The following is a 14865-nucleotide window of genomic DNA, read 5'->3' on the forward strand; positions in this document are numbered from 1 at the left end:
ATTTTTTTACTGAGCAAAGACAAAAAAAAATGGTCTGTGCTTTCGACAACAAGAACGGAGCTCTTGCCTTTTGAACAACAAAATATTTACAGTTAATGAATGATCATTGTACCCAGCTCTCATCTATTGGAGCGAGGCATCAATTCAGCCCCGTCTGGCTTCTTGCTGTGCTGCACTGATGCTACACTATTCTATCATGCCAAAGGTAATGTTTCTCCTGTCCAAAATTCTCGTTTTCCTCCACAGAAGGTTGCTATCACTCTTCTAGATCTTCAGCAATCATCACATCCCTTCTTTGCCAAAGCACAGCTTCCTAGAATTATGGAGCACACACTGTCTAAACTGTATTGAAAGGCCCACTTAAGCAATCTAAGCATTGAATCTCATCTTCTGGAAGCCAACCATTTATTCCATGATAGCGCTGGTGGAAGAATGGGCTGCAATGTATCAATGCATGGCTTAAGTCAGGGGTCGTATGATGGATGCAGAGGATAGCCCTTATCTCCCAATAACCATCCTTGTATGGTATCCAGCCCTTGAAATGAAGCAGGAGCATGAGAGCATTCAAGACTACAGTCATTATAGCAGCTCCCAGGATGCCTAGCACAAAATTCAAAGCTGTGGTACCGATGAACACACATGACTTGTTTAATTATGGAATGGAGCCCTTTCCTGCTTGCTCATAATGTGGCACTCTCAACATGAAGTGTACAGTATTTAGCGCCCTGATCAGGTGAAGTCACCTGTGTTGGCAAAGGCTACTGTCCGTGCTGCAGCACTTGTCTCATTTTTGGGAAACGAGATGAAGTGGTATGATCTGGCACAAATTGCATTGGTAGCAGCCTTAATATGTTTGTATGTTGAGGATCAAGAGATCCCATACAGGCCCCCAGTGGATCTTGGAAGCAGCCAGTTGCATAAAGGTTTAGCTGTTATCTTGATGGCCACTGGAATAGGATGGCCACCTACTCCTTCAGGCCACAGTTCATACTTCGGCAGTTGGCACAGCTTTGTGAGTGTCCCGTGACATCCTCAATCTGCGATGGCAAAGCATCTTGACTATTTGGAAGAAAGTCATTGAGAACTCTTGGCTTCCTGAACCTCACATCATTCGCGACTTCTACATATGGAAACTGTTCAGCAGCTGCTTGAAAGTTGCTGCTGGTCCTGGCTTGCTGAAGCATCTGTTACTTTTCCATTTCTCAGTGCCCTCATTGCAGCGTTGCCACAGCAACCATGTCCCCTGCTGTGGCTGGATTCATTGGTCATGGTTCAAATGAACCTGTATGGGGAATTTCAGAAACAGAACAGGCGGTTAGTAACGTGAGCAGTCAGCATTAGCATAATTCTCATATAAATGAAAGTTTAGCCTAATCCTCCATACAGTACAACATGAAGGACACCAACAAGGAGGGCTATGGAATTCCTCTACACGGACCTTTGACACAGGAGAAAGTGGTGAATAAACATCTTATAAATAAAGACATGGTGCACAAGGGAAGGAGGTTACTGAGGACCTTTATAAAAACACTTTGCCTTTAACAGGGCACAGTGCAGTACAGTAGCTGGCATGACTAAACTGTAAGGCTGGAGCTGATGGAGTAATGTTGGGAGATGAAGACATAAATGAAGGAGTTTTATAAGAACATGTGAAAACTCAGTAGTGATGCAGTTGATAGAGAGTGCAAGGAAAAAGTGAACATGGCAGTTCAGCGGATTCTTAATTACCAGGTTGAGCCAGTGACTCACTCTGCCAAGCATGGCCTGTGTTGCCTTGTCTCCTCATCTGAATTAAAAATTCGCAGTGAAAATATGAAAATGGCTGCAACCATACTTGGAGTAGCATAAGTAAGTGTGTTTTTATCTGTCTGAGTGTGTGGACTCTGTTGAGAACAATGTGAAGCCTTTCAAAGGATGATTGCATGAATTAAAGCACAGGTTGAAATCATTTGGGAACATAATACGATGTATGCAAAATGCTTACAATGTCCGACCTTGTGGAATATAAATTCTAATCACAAGCAATCTTGACCCTGTCATACAGGTTAGCTTAAAAGGGCCTGCAGGCCACAATTCACAAAGAGAATCCAAGGTCTCAAAGGTTTTGTAATGGCATGGAGTTGTTTTCCTTTTACATTTGAAGAATGAGTATTGTTAACATATGCAATGCTGTCTTTGTGATGTGGGCATGGGGACAAAATGTTTCAGTGATCAATTTTCTACTGCATTTGCACAGCATAACAATTGCAGTACACATTGGAATGAGATCTCCTACGTGATTGTGAGTGTCATGACCCCCTACCTAGTTATCCATATACTCCAATGCACTATCATCTCCTACATCCTTCTGCATTGAGTTGCCGTGTTCACAATTATTGACCCTTCCGCATCTTAGCATGCTCCCTCTACTCTCCACAATTGATTTCACAAGCTGCCCTACCACAGTAGTGCTCCCCTTTCAGTTCCATTGAGCAAACCCCCAAGACTGACCATGCCACCCAAAACTGACTTGGATAGACAGCCGCAGCTAATGAGTGCCTGAGTCTTTGACTGATCTCTGTGCAGCTCCCTGACTAACTTATATAAATCTCCTGACTGATCGAACTGAATCTGCAGGACTCACTGTGGTTCACTGTCCAGACTATCGTGATAAGAACCCCCTGACTTTGACTGTCCAAGTGGCCAACTAGTTATCCCCAAGCCCATGGACTGAGATCAGATACCGCCCTTGACTGACAGTAGCTGCTCCCTAACAGATGAAAAGCCCTTGACTTGATTGCGCATCAGGAGGTCTATTCACAGTGGATGTTGGGTGATTGGATAATGGAAAATACATAGGGGACATGAAGGGGTATGGAGCACAAAGGGGCATGGTAGGATCATTGGGGATATGAGGGGTGTGAAGGGGTCAAGCCTTTGTTGAGGTCTTTTTGTAGTTTACCTTATGATGTACCAGACTTCTGCATGCATTCTTTTCTTCACACTGACTCAAAAGTAGAAACTTGATTTTCCCTTCTTTTAAAATTCCTTCAAACATTTGTTTACTCTCTTATTGTCCAATTTCTTTTCAGACTGGTTAATCTTTTCTTCCAGCTTAGCAACTGCTCCATTCAGGTCAGTGTTTTTGTTTTAGAGTCATACATAAAACCCTCACATAGGTTTGACCATTTACATGGGTATTCCATTCATTTCCGAACTCATTTCTTCTTGGTTACTGCCTGTTCTTTAGGCTTTGTCAACCTGTCAGCTTCTCATTTTGTTCCTTAAATTTTTCCAGAGCTATTTTTAAAGTATTGGTCTGCTCTTTTGTACTGCATATCTCATCTGTCTTGTTCTCCAAATTGGAATTCAGAAACTTAATTGCTCTTTTCAAGTTAAACTGCCAATAGTTCATCAGCCTGGGCTCTTAAATCTGTTTTGATTCATCAGCAAATCCTTCTCTTTTTCAAAATGTTTCCACAATACTTGATAGAAGCTTACATTACTTGAAGTTCATCAGAGTTTAATTGAAGACCTCTCTTGGTTGACATTTAGATCATTTAGATATCTCAAGCCCTTGTTCAAGTGTTTTACTTTCTGTCACTAATGCTCAAGTTTTGCCACCACTTTGTGTTTTTCATCAGCAAACTCATTTTTACTGCATGAAATTTGCTTCTTTGCACTGATCAGGTTTTCTTTAGCAGAGTCTACTTCATGACACTGCTTTTGACATTTTTATATTTTTGATGCTATATTTTTCTTGGTCCTGGGCTACTCGTTCTTCCATTGTAATCTCTATTGCCTTTCAAGATTGATATATAGCTACCACACAAGCAGGAAACAGTCCAAGATATTCCTCCTACAAAATTTCCATTTCTCTTACCTCAACTGGTTCTTTTGAAATTCTCAAATGCCAGGAATTTCGTACCTGACAAATTATTACCTCGTATAAAATCTACCCATTTGATTGATAATCTAACAACAATATTCACAGTAACAGTTCTGTCTACAAAGTCATTTCATAAATTAACTTTGTACAAGGGAGCAGGTGCATAAATTCTAGCAATCCCCTAGTAGTACTTCCTCTTTTACTAAACTATCTACTGTCAAGCCAATGTTGTATCTAATTGGCTAGCTGCCCTGGATTCCACGTGATACAACCTTACTAACTAGTCATATCATTCGGAATCTTGAAAATTCGCTTTCCTGAAGTCAATATAGACAGTGTGTACCACTCTGCCTTCATCAATCTTCCTTATCACCTTTTCAAAAAACTCAATCAAATTAGTGAGATACGATTTCTGATGCACAATGCCATGTTGACTATCCCTAATCAGCCTTTGCCTTTCCAAATGCTTGTAAATCCTGTCCCTCTGAAACCCCTCCAATAACTTACCCACCACTGGTGTAAGGCTCATCAGTCTATAGTTCCTTGTCATTTTCCTTACAGCCTTTCTGAAATAATGGCACCACATTAGCCAACATCCAGTCTTCCAGCACTTCACTCATGGCTGTATGCCACAAGTATGTCAGCAAGGGGCCAAGCAATCTCTTCCCTAGTTTCTCACAAAGTTCTGGGAAACACCCAATCAGGTCCCGGGGATTTATCTGCCTAAATGCATTTTAAGGCCCCCAGTACCACCTCTTCTGTTAATCAAACTCTTTTCAAGTCATCACAATTTATTTCCCAAAGTTCCCTAACTTCCATTTCTTTCTTCACGTCAATACTGACACAAAATATTTGTTTATGATCTGACCCAGCTCCTGTGTCTATCTTTCAAGTGCCCTCTTCTCTGTCTAGTTACTGTTTTGGCCTTATTACATGATCTCTTTGGATTCTCCTTCACTCTATTTGCCAAAGCTACCTCATGTTCCCTGTTTGCCCTCCTGATTTCCCTCTTAAGTATACTCCTACAGCCCTTATACTCCTCCAGGGATTCACTCGATCCCAGTTGTCTATTCTTGACATATGCATCCTTCTTCTTCTTGACCAGAGCCTCAAATACTCCAGTCACCCAGTGTTCCCTACATCTACCAGCCTTACCCTTCACACTAACAAGAAGATGCTGTCACTGAACTCTTGTATCTCATTTTTAAAGGCCTCCCACTTCCCATCCCAAAACCATTCCTTTACCTGCGAATAGCGTCCCCCAATCAACTTCAGAAAGTTCCTATCTAATACCATCAAAATTGGCCTTACTCCAATTTGGAACCTTAACTTTTTGATAAGTTCTATCCTTTTCCATAACTATTTTAAAACTAATGGAATTGTGATCACTTGCCCCAAAGTGCTTCCCCACCCACACCTCAGTCACTTGCCCTGCCTTATTTCCCAACAGAAGGTCAAGATTTGCTACTTCTCCATTCGGTGCATCCACATATTGAATAAGAAAGTTTCCTTGTAAACACTTAACAATTTCTTCTCCATCCAAGCCCTTAACACTGTGACAGTCCCAGTCTATGTTTGAAAAGTTAAAAGCCCCTACCATTACAACCCTGTTATTCTTACAGATATCTGAGATCTCTTTACATATTTGCTTCTCAATTTCCCACTGACTGTTGGGAGGCCTATAATACAATCCCAACAAGGTGAACATCCTTTTCTTATTTCTCAGTTCCACCCATATAACTTCACTGGACGATCTCCCAGGAATATCTTCCTAAGTACAGCTGTAATGTTATCTTTATCTAAAAACACCACTCCCCGTGCTCTCTTGCTCCCTTTCTGTCCTTCTTATAGCATCTTTACCCAGGAATGTTAAGCTGCCAGTCCTGTCCATTCCTGAGCCATGTTAATGGCTTCTGTAAGGAGCTCAGCAAGTGCAGGGTCTCTGGTTGTCCTTTGAATGACAGAGACCTGAGGTGTTTCTTTCTCCACCAGCTGTGCAGAAGTATCAGTGATGTGTTCTGCAGATTGTGTTCTTGGGTTTAATCAATGTTGAGTACCTGAAGTGATTGTTGTTATGCTCAGATCCCAAGCAATGTTCCCCAGTAGGTTATGGTTCCAGACAGGATAGCCCTTAGTGTTCAGTTCCCTGGTGAGGTTGGATGCACTGGCTCCTCATCTTTATTCACCTGCCCTCCCTGGACGGTTACCACAAAGTTAATTTAAAAATGATTCCTATCCTTTTGTAGATAATTTTGTCCTAAACCCGAACAAACTTATGTTTTAAAAAGAGCCAATTCAGCCAGGTCTTCTTGATTTAACAAGGCGTGAGTTTATTAATTACTAAACCCTAAAAGAATGAGTAACAACACATGTGTATACTCATTAAAAACAAGTCCAAAAGATAAAAGTTTTTAAAGAAGCAGATATACAGATTAGTGTTTGAATTGTCCACAAAGAGTGAACAATACAATGTTGCAGCAGTTGCAGTGAAAGTTACCAGTAGCATTGACGGGGTAGTTCAACAAGTCAGTTTCATGATCCTTAGTTTTGCAGATTGGTTGAGATTCTGTAGTTCTGACTTCACTGTGATAAATTCCAGTGTTCGGGGTGAAAGCTGAACCTTTTGTTGTCCTGAATAAAAACCAAAAGAACTGCAGATGCTGTAAGTCAGAAGAAAAAAACAGAAATAGCTGGAAAAGCTCAGCAGATCTGGCAGCATCTGTGGAGAGACATCAGAGTTAACATTTCGGGTTGAGTGACCCTTCCTCAGAACTCAATGCAAAATATGTCTGCAGTTTGGGTGTAATCCATGATTCAGAGACTTGCTGTTGAGCAGAAGGTATCAGCTCTTTTTTATCTTTATAGTGACAAGAGATCTCAGTCTTTTTATGTCTCTTACCCTCCCACCCCCCTCAGATGGGTTGTTTGAAGTTACACATTTGTATGTGTGACATTCCCACAATGTTTCCATCCAGGCAGGGGTTTAATTTACACCGACATATGTTTTTTCACTGTATAAGCCACTTTTTAAAAGCATTAAATTATAAGTGAAAAATGCCCACAGTACTTTAGGGTCATGACATTGTCTTGTGCTAAGTGGAGGGTTCAGGTGAATGCTGTGGCTTTGAATCCTCTGAGGGTTCATACACTTCCTCCTCAGAAGTGGTGCAGAGAAGAGCCTTTTTCTGATGTTCACTGGGTGCTGGTAGTGCCTGCAAATAAAAGAGGAAATTGGTTTGTGAAGATGGAAACAAAAAGCATATGCAGAACAAAGAGTTGGCATTGTTGCATATTGAAGAAAAGCAGGGCAAAATGTTGATTATAAAATTGACATCTCCCTGTCACCGAATGAGCATGCTCAGTCTTCCCTGGCGATTTCTTTGATTCGTTTATCAATAGGGGCAAGGAGCCTGCTGTTTTTTTCCTGAAATGAAATAAAGAGAAAGCTTGAGTATGATGTGAATGAATGCAGGAGCAGTTTGTAATCTAGCATAACTCTGGTAATGATCTCCTACAACCTCTTCCGTCAGGCAGAGATACAGAAACCTGAACATATGCACGAGCAGGCTCAGAAATAGTTTCTTCCAGGCCATTATTAGACTGATGTATGGACTCTCTAGCCTCAAATAATGCTGATCTTGCTAATGTTGATCTCGCCTAGCGCACACCTTGTGCAATGTAACCTGTATGCCTCTGTCTAAGTCTTTTTGATCTGTACATCCTTGCTTACTATGATCTGCCTGTACTGCTCATTAACAAAGCTTTTCACTGTACATCGGTACGTGTGACAATAAATCAATCAATCAATCAACCAACCAACCAGATGAAATGGTGAGGCATCCCCAGTAAGTAAGTAGGCAACACTGAGGACAGTAAAGGTTAGTTATATGAGTGGATGAAATGGATGTGAATCCTCAAATAGACATGGTGCATGTGACATTAAGGCTTACAGCCTATAACACTTGATGAGATGAAATAAAAATAGAATGTTTTGGAGACAGTCAGATCTGGCAGCATATGTGGAGAGAGAAAGACAGCGTTAACATGTGGCAGAGATAGTAGGAACTGCAGATGCTGGAGAATCCGAGACAACAAGGTGCAGAGCTGGATGAACACAGCAGGCCAAGCAGCATCATAGGAGCAGAAAGGCTGACGTTTCGGGCCTAGACCCTTCATCAGAATCACAACCTGAAATTGGTTAACATGTGGCATTGTGATTAGAGGAGTAAATCAGTGCATTGGAGTACGCCAGGATGGTGGTGATGCCTCCCTGAAAGTGGAGTGTCAATGTACAAGTAGGAAGGTACGTGTGGCTGATGCTGGTGGATTGTGCTCTATTCTCCAGTTTGTCCATGACCAACATGGATTCCTGGATCAAGTGGCAAGTTGAACCAGCCAAGAATTTGCTCTTATTTCTATGTCAAGTTTTCCCAAAAGCTAGTGTGTATACTAAGTTTGGTAAAATCACAACCTGTGGCAAGCAATAAAGCGCGTCGGTTGGGAACTCGCCTCTCTCTGGCTTGAATCTCACCATGCCGCTTGAGCAAAGGAGGGACATCGTGAGATGAAATCGTTGTTGTGACTAACATTGCACCCAATCCTTCTACTCGCCCCCCCATAGCCTATATAAGATTCCAACCAAAGTTTCAAATCTACTATGACTTCTGCAGAACTGAAAGGAACTGAAAGTGTGATATTTATTTTGCTATCGATAAAAGTGGGGAGAAGCAAGCAGAACAGATGGTAATTGTGCCCAGAGCAAAAGGCAAAGGGAATGATAATAGAATTAAAGTTGACTTCTAGAAGAGTAGGCACCAATGATAAACGTTAATAGCAGAATGTGATGAGGTCTGCTGAGAGGGAGCTATTGCAAACAAGACTAGATGTGAAATCAAAATGAATGACCTTGGATGAGACGTGAGTGCCCTGACAGAGTCAGAGTGAGTGATAGTCTTGTGAGTGCAAGTTTGCGAAGAGAAGATGATACATCTTAACCTTGCAGAGGTCATGAGATCATTGGCCTTTGGTGGCAATATTGCCCATCCAGTTTTCATGTGGCCATAGCAGTAGTCTCTGCTGTAATCTCTACCTAAGCTGGCCAACAGTGATAGAATGGCTTTCTTATTCAGTCATTTGGGAAGAGGACTAATCCTCTCTCCATTACCCCATCGAGCTGTGTCTAAAGTGCAATTTCAATAAAGCTGGGAGCAAGGTTCAGCTTCTTAGATCCCATATCTGGCTTGCTGCATGTGAGGTGGTCTCTACCTAGCCTTTGAATATGGGACCAGTGCCTTTGAGATCAGAAGGCCCGGCTCACTCATGGTTCACTGAATAACTCCGGGTCTTGTTGTGTAGCTGCGAAGCATATGATCACATGAGGAATTGGCAGACATTATGCCATCCAACATGCTGGCTGCCATTCTTTAATTTCAAATGAGAGACTATCAACCAGAGAAAGAATTGTGTCCTTATAAACTAAACCCCAATTGAAATCAGTTCATCTAGTACACAGCAGGAATCAGGACTGGTACATAACTAACTATCCCAAAACTACAGATTTTTCATGATCCACCTACCTTGATTTTAGCAAGCTGTCCTGTGTGTTGTACATCCATGAACTAAGGGAAAGTCATTCTATGTAGAAGCTGCTCTCCTTAGCTGTTCAAGGATTGCAGACAAATCCAATACTTTAAGAGAAGGTTTGACAGCCTTAAATAGTCAGGAATCAGAATTTCATAGTCCTTTGATTTGTTACAGTGATCTGGAACAAATGCTATTGACAATCAGGTGGTGCTAGAGATTCTAGAGCTGAAGACTGTGACTCTGTTATGGCTGTTGCTTGTCCAGTTGATCCCAATCCCTACAATAATGCAGCTCTCCTTCATTTGTCCACCTGCATCTCTTTAGCTTTACATCTTGAGCCACTGTAAAGTTTTAATTAAGAAAACTGGATATTTTCTTCTAAATAATTAATGCAAGTAGCCCGTACAATGAAGGAAAGTTGACCACATGCTATCATGTATTTGCATATAAAATGGATTCTAATATCTTGGTGTAGAAGATTTTCAACTTGTACATTTTTCAATCTGACAGCAAAGCATTGCCACAAGAAAGATGAGGATGTTTTATACCAACTTATAATAGTGGGGTCGGTTAGCTGTGTTGGCTGAATGGCTGGGTTTACATTACAGAGAGATGTCAACAGTGTGGATTCTAGTCCTGCATCAACTGATGTTATCACGAAGGACTCTACTTCTCAACCTGTTCTCTCGCCAGAGGCACGGTGACCCTCAAGTTTAACCAACACCGGTCATCTCTGTCTAATGAGAGAGCACCCCAGTGGTCCTCTGGGTCTATCGGATTTTAACTATACCAGGAATCAAGAGAGGTCAATTTAGGAATTGATTAATAGAAATCATATTTTACACTGTGCCTAAATTATATGCCAAATTGCTTTAATGCTTAGGTTGGCTATGTTCCATTTTTTACAAGTTATAACCTTTATTATATTGTATTTTCTGTTGTAGATGTTGTAATTAGGCGATTCATGTGGAGGACAAACTGAAGAAAAGGAGACTCCAGCATCAAATTTCCAGTTTTGCTTGAGAACCTTCCCCAACACCCCCCCACCCCCCCACCAACTAACATCAATCATCAGGGCAAAACTAAAATGGAAAGTGATGATGACCCTTTGGTGCAGCATCTGTGGCTCGAGGAAGAAGAAGACAACGTGTTGGTAAACTCTTATAGAGGCCAAAGGCTGTGCAAGAAATGTCACTGTAACTTTAAAAGATTATTCTATGATTTGCAAGTTAAAGGTTTTTGGGGAGTAGTTGGGTGGATATTTACTAACCCATATTGCACTGCCTTAATATTAGTAATAGGTTGCATAATCCCAACAATTCTGACTGTTGTTATGCTTTTACATTGTTCTGCCCTCGATATTGATATATCCTACAATGCCTTTGAGATTCGTAACCATGTATCCTCACTGCGCTTTGATGCACTGACCCTTGCTTTAAAATCACAGTTTGGGTCCTGGGGGAGGAACAGACGTGATTTGGCTGAGTACACATCTGCCACCTTAGAGAAACTCATCATAGAAGAGCTGCAAAAACTGCACAATAATTCTTCTCAGCTAGTCGATGCCTCCCATGGCAAAACTATTTACAAATCAGGTGAAGCCCAAGGGCCTGATGGAATTCAGTTGAGCAAAAGAGACTTGTTCTCACAACCTGTGACCAAGAAGAGCCACGACAGATACAAAATGCGGAAAACAAGAGCAGTGACACACATGAGCTATCCAAACACTTACATTAATGGAGATACTCAGACACATGCACTATGGAGGATGGAGCTTGTATTTCTAGCAAGAGGTGATGATGAAAGGAATATCTTCACGAAAGAACGTTTGTTGACAATTCACAACATTGAGAAGAAAGTCATGGACCACCCTAGGTTTCGAGAATTTTGCTGGAAACCTCATGAAGTCCTCAAGGACATGCCGCTTGGTTCATATTCCTATTGCTCGCCTCCCAGTTCGCTCATGACCTATTTTTTTCCAACAGCACAAGGTGGAAGGATTTACTACGATGGGATGGGGCAAAAGTTGGCAGATATTCATGGTAAGTTCTCATCTACTCCCGATCAATAAGTGAGAAAGTTTGTAAGAGTTAAGAGCTGATTTGGATAAGTGTTTTAGGTGATGTATGATTTTATTTACTTTATAATGTTTCCTATTAATTTTTAATACAATTGCAGGGGGCAGTCTAACCATCATCTATCGCACTCTGCTGCTAATAGTTATGGTAAACAGTATAGATATTAATCATGGAGACATTTTGTCTTCCATCATGTCTTGTCAACAGCTGAAGAAGACTATTCAACGGAAAACTATCTTCCATGCGGAAATAAAAAAATTAATGATCACTAATTAGTCATGACGGTGCAATTTTTTTAAAGAGCAAATGTTGCATGGAAGATTTGTCCATCTGCATCATTCTATGAATCAAAATATATTCCAATTTTCTACATCAATGAACCATTCAATTTGTACCAGATTCAGAAAATCAGAACTTTAAAATGAAACCTAACACGCTTTTCTTTTGACTGAAAAGGCATGAGTAACAAAAACTTCAGTTTGAGTTTATACTTGATTGATTAAAACATAATATTATTTGTTTTTAGAGTTAACCTGCTGGATTATTCTAAATGCTTTGGAATGAAACAACAGCCTATAACAACTCCTATTAGCTTTTACACTTGCAGAGAAATGCACTACTTTCTGCCAATCACTCGTGACCTGTCCGTTAAACCTATTTCTTGATTAATGAGTTTTAAAAAGTTAGAGGGGGAGTGCCCTTGATGAGGTACCCTTGACATTACTAATCTTCCATTACTGCCTACTGTCCTTTCAAGCTGTAAGGTCTCTAATTATCACTCTACCTTTAAGAGCCTGCTGGCTGTCTTTAATTGGATGATAGACCTTCATCCTGACCATTAGTTGACTGAAATGCCTTTGGGAAAATCACAATCCTAAGTTTACAGCACTGGGGAAATGGAAGCCAATACAGGTTGGTGAAGTCAAGTGTTTTGGATGATCAGGAATTACTGCAATATCGGATATGAGCAGCATAATTTCGTATGAGCAGAGTCAGAGTTCAAAATGTTTTTTTCCTTTTTGGGGCTCCTGCTGAGATTTCTGTTTCTGATTTTTGGGGACTACCTCCTGGCTTTCAGGTGCACCTTTCTCAGTCTCATGAACTCTTATTACTAGGTGGTGAAGCACACACTTAGTTACACTGCCTTTTGTATTTCTGGTGGTACGTGGGATATTTGGACTCTCATAAAAGCAGAATTAGAAGAATTCATCAACATCCCAATAATCACCACTGTTTCAACAAACCTAAAGCCACAACAGACAAGGAAAACATCAATTTCCCAGAAACCACAGTATTTAAATCAGCACAAGACAACAAACAAATAATAAACAATAAATCCTTTCCAAAGAAAACTGACACACTTCTATACGCAAAAAGCCTTCATGATAAACATGCTTTATGTGGCCTGCTAAGGTCACAGCTAAACAACTGCATCTTTTTGTCTAATATAGCTTCTACACCTCAAGTACATCACAGAATTTAAGACGTTTTGAGATGTGATAACACTTAAATGAAAACCTTTATGAAATAAGCTTTTCAGTATTAAATTACCCACTACTTCACTAGTCATACCATTTGTATAAATGTGTTGATTCAATCACAAAATGGCTAGTCAATTTGAATTTTGTAGTCATATGCAGAATAAAAGCAATTTTAACGAACTCGAACTAATCCATTTATTGTGACACAAAACATGTCATTAATACAAGTAAACACTAGTTAACTTCTAAACTATAATACAGAATACAAACTATATCCCCTTAATCCCGAACACACACAAACAGCACATTAAGACAACAGCCTCTGCAGAGATTGTTGTTTTTCAAAAGTAAAAACACTCCTGTTTGCTAAGGGTCTGAAAACAAAGAATATAACTTTTCAACTCCTCACTGGTCACTGGGTTCTTTGTCATTGAAATTGAATTGCTGACAGCCGTAGACTGATGGAAGCTTTCAGTTTTCATTGAAGATCAAGGTAGATCGAGTCTTTGGAAAATGTTCACAGTTCTGTTTTTGAAGATTTATATGGTAGTTAAGGAATACTGATATTTGGAAACTTTATCAGGTTCTTAGGATGTCTGCTGAGATAAAGAGGGAGAAACATTGACAGTTTCTCGGGTTTCTTCCTTATTAACCACTTAGGTGTGTTAAACAGGAAAATAGAAAGTGTTGCTAGGCACTCATTAGCATAAAGGCCCTCATAATCTTTTCAAAACCAGCTTTCTCCAGCAAATAAAAGTCATAATCCCAATCTCTTATCAACTTGAAAGATTTGCGGGCCTTTTTGCCAAAGTCACTTGACTTTTTTCTTTATAAACAGCAGGTAAACCACAACACACATTAAACTGTTGACTTTGTTTCCAAGATATCCTTTTCAATCTGTAAAATATCCAAACAGTTCCATTCTTTGCAGTTTTTTTACATAATCCTTAATATAAAAATGTCTTCCCAGCCATAATAGTATCTACTATGTTGTCCACCATACAGTAGCTCCTAGGTTCCTGCAGTTTTCATCTAGAGACTGCACATTGATTTACAAGAAATTTATTATGTCAGTTTTCCTGGGCTGAAAATTATCATTTTATGGCTAAGTCAGAGTTACATCAAGTTTTTCGGAGAGTTTAATGCCATGAGGCCTAGTGAGATTTTTCATCCTATCTTACCAAACGCACCTCGTTAGTAACAATCTTGCCCCTTTGGCATCTGTTGCATGTAATTTTTGCCCCAACATCATTATATATATTGTTCCCAGAACAATTTGCCACTCAGTTGATGCCTGCCGATAAACCAGTATCCCTTGCCCATAAGCCATCTTTGAAACAAACAAAAACAGAAATTGCTGGAGAAACTCAGCATCTCTGAAAGAAAACAGCATTACTGTTTTGTTTCCAGTGACCCTTTGTCAGAAGAGAAGAATGGTCACTGGACTTGGTGCATTAACTCTGATTTTTCTCTAGAGATGCTTCGAGACCTGCTAGGTTTCTCCAGCAATTTCTGTTTTTGTCAATGAAGTTCTGTCCGTGTTGGAGCTCCCATCACAGCTGATCTCTGTCATGAAGAATGACAACCTACTCCAACCCATCTCCATGTCCTCATCCTCTTCCTTGGAAGACTGGCCCCATTCCTCCAGTTACATCCAGGATATCGCTACATTATCTGCACCAATTATTCGGGGAACAATACACCAGGAAAATGCAGCACACTCTGCCCAGCTTATACTGGAGGGCCTCCACAACTGTACAAGTAGTGGAATTGCAACTTCAACAGCATTATTCTCTGATCCATCACAGTCTTTTTTTAAGGTAAAGACAGCACTGCACGTGCATTTTGCAACTGT

General features: G+C 40.4%; 1 protein-coding gene across 1 annotated transcript in view; it reads left to right on the top strand.

The window, feature by feature from the left end:
* The first annotated feature begins 10538 nt into the window (after positions 1 to 10538).
* Positions 10539 to 14865, top strand: part of disp3 (dispatched RND transporter family member 3) — a 186959-nt gene continuing 182632 nt past the window's right edge. The window contains exon 1 of the mRNA XM_048615185.1: positions 10539 to 11493. Coding sequence (XP_048471142.1) covers positions 10539 to 11493 — 955 coding nt within the window. The remainder of the gene's footprint in view (positions 11494 to 14865) is intronic.

The sequence above is a fragment of the Rhincodon typus genome, chromosome 31, assembly GCF_021869965.1.
Source record: "Rhincodon typus isolate 14 chromosome 31, sRhiTyp1.1, whole genome shotgun sequence".
NCBI classification, from domain to species: Eukaryota; Metazoa; Chordata; class Chondrichthyes; order Orectolobiformes; family Rhincodontidae; genus Rhincodon; species Rhincodon typus.